The sequence below is a fragment of the Camellia sinensis genome, chromosome 9 (genome assembly GCF_055761805.1).
Source record: "Camellia sinensis isolate YWXY chromosome 9, ASM5576180v1, whole genome shotgun sequence".
Classification (NCBI taxonomy): Eukaryota; Viridiplantae; Streptophyta; class Magnoliopsida; order Ericales; family Theaceae; genus Camellia; species Camellia sinensis.
Window position 1 is genome coordinate 41741030 of NC_138969.1, and position 5766 is coordinate 41746795.

At 33.9% G+C, this 5766-nt stretch overlaps 1 protein-coding gene across 1 annotated transcript; it reads left to right on the plus strand.

Moving 5' to 3' along the window:
- Nucleotides 1–958: 958 nt before the first annotated feature.
- Nucleotides 959–5158, plus strand: LOC114313981 (proteasome activator subunit 4-like). Its single transcript, XM_082886687.1, has 8 exons — nt 959–1198; nt 1706–1784; nt 1928–1971; nt 2548–2629; nt 3423–3547; nt 4028–4120; nt 4323–4476; nt 4797–5158. Exons 5-8 carry the CDS (start codon nt 3459–3461, stop codon nt 4956–4958), a joined length of 498 nt encoding a protein of 165 aa, XP_082742813.1. The 5' UTR covers nt 959–1198; nt 1706–1784; nt 1928–1971; nt 2548–2629; nt 3423–3458; the 3' UTR covers nt 4959–5158.
- Nucleotides 5159–5766: the final 608 nt, after the last annotated feature.

The window sequence follows — 5766 nt, forward strand, 5'->3', positions numbered from 1 at the left end:
TCAACTATGTGGCTTGTTTTAATCCATGAAATGTATTGTTGTATTTCACAAGTAGCTTTTTTTTTCTGTCAAATGGTTTTAATGGTAAAAAGCCATTTTGACTTTTTTGAGAAAATATGCAAAAGGCAGCTTTTTTTGGCAAGATGTCAAAACGGCACATAATCATCTCATTTAAAATGAATTTTATTTTGTAAATGCAAATAAAATAATTAGTTTTGAAATATGAAAGAAAAATGATTTTGATAGTATCTTTTTCGATTCATACATTAAAAAAAAAAATTCATTAATTGATAGTTTCAATTAATCTTCCATCCATCACTATGAGAAAAGCTGGCTATGACGACGTTTGAATCAAAGATGTTTTATGAAACGCTGTGGTATATCTCAATAGCCAACACGTTTTTCAAGCCATGATGCCAGTTGATGGTCTCAATGAGCCAGGTCTGTTTTACTTAACAGACACTTAACCCCATTCCAATTACCAAAGTAAAACAATCTCTCATGAGCTGCTCTTCTCTCTCGCGATTAATGTCGATCTCTCTCACTATAGCGGTTCTTCATTGGATACTCGAACTCGATCTTTTTCACTCTAGTTGTTCTTCATCGAACTCTCTCTCTCTCTCTCTCTCTCTCTCTCTCTCTCTCTCTCTCACAAATCACAGATCCGAAATCGAACAAGAAAGTCGATCATCTTCATCTGATCTGATCTGATCTGATCTCTCAAGTTGATCGAAATCCATACTCGATCTGATCTGATCTGATCTCTCTTGCATTTTGTTAGATCTGTTCTTGCCCTAGCTTTTCTTCATCGAACTCGAACTCGATCTCTCTCGCAAATTGTAGATCCGAAATCGAACAAGAAAATCGATCTAATCTCATCAAAATCCGAACTCGATCTCATCTAATATCTCTCGCATTTTGTTAAATCTGCTAATTAACAAGGTTTCAAGCAAGTCGTTTTTATTTTGTTTTTCATTAACAAGTGTTAATAGGTGTTTGATTTCTTTGTAGGTGGCGATGAGGTGTAGAGATCGGTTACATGAACTTGTAAAGGAAGAGATAGAGAAGAAGGATTCGAGTACGGAGGAGTGGAAGATCGCGATGGAGAATAGCTTCAATCGCATGGACAATGAGGTGATATTGTGTGAACTTGACCAATTTCTTGGTTACCAAACACACCAGTGCTCTGACTCTCCAGGTCTGTCCCTTCGTTCTAACACAGCTTCTTTCCTGTTTTAGTTTGGCATTAGTGATATCTTAAAAGAACTGGGGACTCTTTATTTGTCATTGAAATATAAAGAAGAGGATTTTTCCTACATGATGATCGAGGATATGATTATTAATTAAGGTTTTAACATAAAAATCATTAAGGAAAAACTATAAGTTTTAACATTGATAATTCCTTGTAATATGTTAGTTCTTCAGTTTGGTCCTACATCTAATTGTTTTAAGAGCATCATTTGTGAAAACCAGTGCTCATTTTGATATCATCTCTGGCAAGAGCTAGTACGGCTTGAAAATGTCAAGCTAAGACTATTATGAAGTAAATAGGGTCTGTCTCAGCGTCCGTACGATCCCACCGATGACTATGAGTTTGATACAACTGTTTATGATGATGATGAGGATTCATTTGATGATGAGTACCCATCTGGGTTTTTTGAGATCGACTTCTTGTCTGACGTTGACAATGATTATGAATTCTCAGGCGGCGGCAGTGATTATTCTGACTATGGAGAGCTGTTTTTTGATGACTACTAATCCTCTGTTGGGTTGAAAAGCCCAGGGTATGTACTCTACATCCTTTTATCAATTTTTAAGGCTCATAACACTTAAGGGATGTTATTTAAACCCATTATTAGGACACCATTGTAGTGCACAAATTTGAATATCATCAAGCTTCATTGATGAGATTGTCTGTGTTTTGCAGGTGGAGATCGATTGATAGGATGGCTAAAACATAAAGTGGGTTAGGTCTGGCTCTTATTATCTGAGTTATGTTGTAGCTTTTGTCCGTAGGGGGGGTGGCATATTGTTTATGACTATGTTATGTCTCTCTAGTTATATTTCGATATGACTTTTCATGTTTTGGTTTTGTCTGCCTCTGTTTCTGTAGAAAGATATCATCATGATGTGTTTAGTTGGACTTGGTTCTTATTGTGAAACAAATAATATTCGTCTGGTTTATATAAAGAAAAATGCCTTGTAGTTCGAGCACTGGTGTGACAATCCTCCGAAGTTGCCTGAAGGAGCTGTGTTCTTATGTTCGTGCAATGTTATGCAATACTTTATAGCCTATGACAAGACTTTGTACCCATGAATTGTCATTTATACAATTCAACTGGATTTTTAGTTTTGTTTACTCGTTTTAGTCATTTACATATTTTCAGTTTTTCGAGTTCTCTTACTTATTTTTTTCTTTTGACATGCATGACTAGTATCATCACTTGTCTAGTTTGAAGTTTGGCATCTTTGTTACATTGAAAATGTAAAGGTGCAGTTACTTTACAGTACCAATATCATTTACATTGTAATCTCTTTTCATAACAGGCATACTTTTATTCTCTCTACTGTGGAGAAAAAACAAATATGGAGTACTGTCGAGAAGCACCTCACGGACAACCAAGTGGAGGCAAGTTTGGCTTGACTTTTTAAGTGGAATGGTTAATATAATTTATTCTTGGCTAACTTATGCACATGTATTTTGAATGCTTTTTCTTTTTTTCTTTTTTATTTTTTTTTCATGTTAAGAACACTTGCATGATAGTTTCTTTGCTTGGGTTTCAGTTGTATAGGAGTCCAGACACCGTCTTTAGCTCCTTCCCTACATGCCAATAAAAAGGAAATAATTGTGAAATGAAACAATTGATTTTGTATAAAGTGTCTTTTCTTTCACTGAAGGATTGAAATTTTTCTATAAAATGAACATGGTATTTTACTTTTGTCTTGCTGCTTATGCTAGAATTCTAAGGACTCTGGTAGCAAATAACAGTTGATGAATTTAATGTGATTACAAAAAAGGCTAGTGTTCAAAGTGCCCGCATTCTTTAAAAGATGCGAACTTTATTCCTTTTTCAATTTGTTGGTTTGGTTTTATAAGGAGTAATGTAGTAGTACAGTTCTCCACAATCTTAGGATGGCAATGATTACAGCAATGATTTTACATGTTCTATTTATATGTGATTATGGGTAGTGTTTCATCATGACCTTTTCTCATACGACAGATAACTTAATATATATATCGTAGTTTAATGATAGTTTGTGATTAGGAGGGTAGGGCCCCGAAATAAAATACAATATAGAAGAGCCCAGAGTTTCTTGGATTTAACAACGGTCCTTTAATTGTTTCCACACTCGTAGAAGAGGTTAGAGCCCTACATAGGATTTTGTCACTTCTAACTGTAACATGTAGTTTTTTTGTGCAGGTAAGAGAACATGCTGCAGCAGTTTTAGCAGGCCTAATGAAGGGTGGGGATGAAAACCTAGCTGAAGACTTCCGTGGTAGGGCTTACAGAGATGCAAATGCAATTCAAAAGAAGAGAAGACAGAGGTCATTTTCTTGGTTTTGAAGCTTTCTTGTTATGCTAGTTACTAGATTAATTTCTCTAGGGAGGAACAATCTTCAGATATTCAGTCATTTACACATGTTCACTTCTAGTCGGATGTCATAAACATACATAATGGTTTATGATGCATCTATTTCTTACCAAAAAGAGTTTGTGATGCATATATAACTTGTGGAGTGGGTTCGAGTGATATTGCTTTTGCACATGATACATTGGATATTGATTAATTTCTATGTACTGTATTCATGTACGTATATATTCATATTAGTTGCTGTAGTTATTAAGTTCTATTGCTTGTGCATATGATGCATTGAATATTGAATGGTTCATGCCTTTGTTTTGGTATTCAATATTTGGTTAATGTTTCTGTGTGCATGATGCATTGGTAACTTATTAAATATCTCCTGCTACTTGATATATTCCCTTTATATACTGATCCAAAGCTTGGAAATTTACTGATGCAGAAATTCAAGTTCTGGTCTGTCTATAGCTTCTATAAACGGTGCTGTACTTGCTTTGGCAGCTTGTGTTTTATCTGTTCCATATGATATGCCGAGGTATGTTCATGTCTAACATATACTAGGGCTGTGTTTGGATTTAGGATTAGGGTAGAGATTTGTGGTGGAAAAAAAAAAGGTGAAGGAAATATGAATGAAGTATAAACTAAAATTTTACTTTATTTCCCTGGTCTTAATGGAACAATTTTGACATTTTAAAAAAAAAAAAAATTCAATTTTTTTATTTTTTGTTTTGTTTCAGTTGGTTGCCTGAGCATGTTACATTGCTGGCTCATTTTGTGGGAGAATCGTCACCTGTGAAATCTACAGTTACGAAAGCGGTTGCAGAGTTCCAGAGGACCCACGCAGATACATGGAACATTCAAAAAAATTCATTTACTGAAGATCAACTTGAGGTAGATTCATATGAAATATATATTCTTGTATGCTTCCATATCTTAAGTTGTTAGCTCTCCTTTTTGTTAATTTTCTTCTTTAATTTAATTACTTGCAGGTTCTGGCTGATACATCCTCTTCATCATCATATTTTGCTTGATCCCTTTTTAAGAGAAAGGATATAATAGGAATAGGATTCGACTAAAACATGAGAAGCTATATTGTCCTTGATTTTATATTACGATCATTAATAAAATGGGTTTTATTTACATTTTGCATAATTTTATATTACGAGCAAATATTTTTTCTCCTTAACCTTCCTTAAAAAAATTTTTAACAGGTATTAAAGTTGCATTTAGATCATTCAGGAACACAAGGTCATAGGAGAGGATCACAATCTGGAGGTATAGAGTATGCTCAATCAGATGTGTGGGCTTCAGCATACAGTGCTTTAGCTGCAGGGGCTGCACTAATTGCCGGATTAAGCATGTTAGCATACTGAGGAGGAATGGTAACTGATAATTATTTATACCCTTCTTTCAGTTTATAAAATTGATGTATTGGGAGCAACAGTAGAAGAAGAACTGAGTTTCTGTGACTACCACGGATAAAGCTAAAATTGATCAATGATGCTGGCTGGCAGGTCTCATGCTCAACATTTGTTTGTGTATATTAATATCTCAATAATTTTGTTGAGTCAGAACTAACAACATACATCAATTGCATTTATATTTCTGTGGTTAGTTTTGTATCCATAAAATTATTGTTTATATCTGCAGGGAATTATTTATTCATTTATTATTTTTTTTCTATTGGGTATTCCCGTAGTTTACATGATGGGATGGGTGAGAATTGTTTGTGAGGAGCATTTGTAGCTTTCTGAACTCTGGATTTGTGCATTATTAATGGGCTGCATCTGAAATTTTCAAATGTTGCTTTTCTGCAGCGAAGTTGTCAAACATTCATTATTGAACCAAATTGAAATTGGGAAAATTCTATGATACACTCATTTATTATTTTTAAAAAAATGTATAAAGTATTTTAATTTTCTTTTTAAGCTTAGTTTATTTATTATTTTAATAAATATCAATTATTAGTTCTTAATAATTGTTTATCATAGGTATTTTTTTTTTGTTCAACCATAAAAAATTAGCATAATTTTTTTTTAAAAAAAAAAGCTATGGCGGCGTTTTTAAAACGTCACTATATCTCAACCTAACGGCTAAATTTTTAAAATGTATAAATGTCTATGACGGCGTTTCAAAACGTCGCTAATTATCATAGTGTGACGTCAGAGACTGTTAGGGTAA

Bases quoted from the DNA above. Each gene is read 5' to 3' on its own strand.
- LOC114313981 (XM_082886687.1), top strand. From the start codon at position 3,459: ATGAAGGGTGGGGATGAAAACCTAGCTGAAGACTTCCGTGGTAGGGCT. The intron at 3,548-4,027 runs GTCATTTTCTTG...TTACTGATGCAG, and splicing joins CAAAAGAAGAGAAGACAGAG to AAATTCAAGTTCTGGTCTGT. The intron at 4,477-4,796 runs GTAGATTCATAT...AATTTTTAACAG, and splicing joins TTACTGAAGATCAACTTGAG to GTATTAAAGTTGCATTTAGA.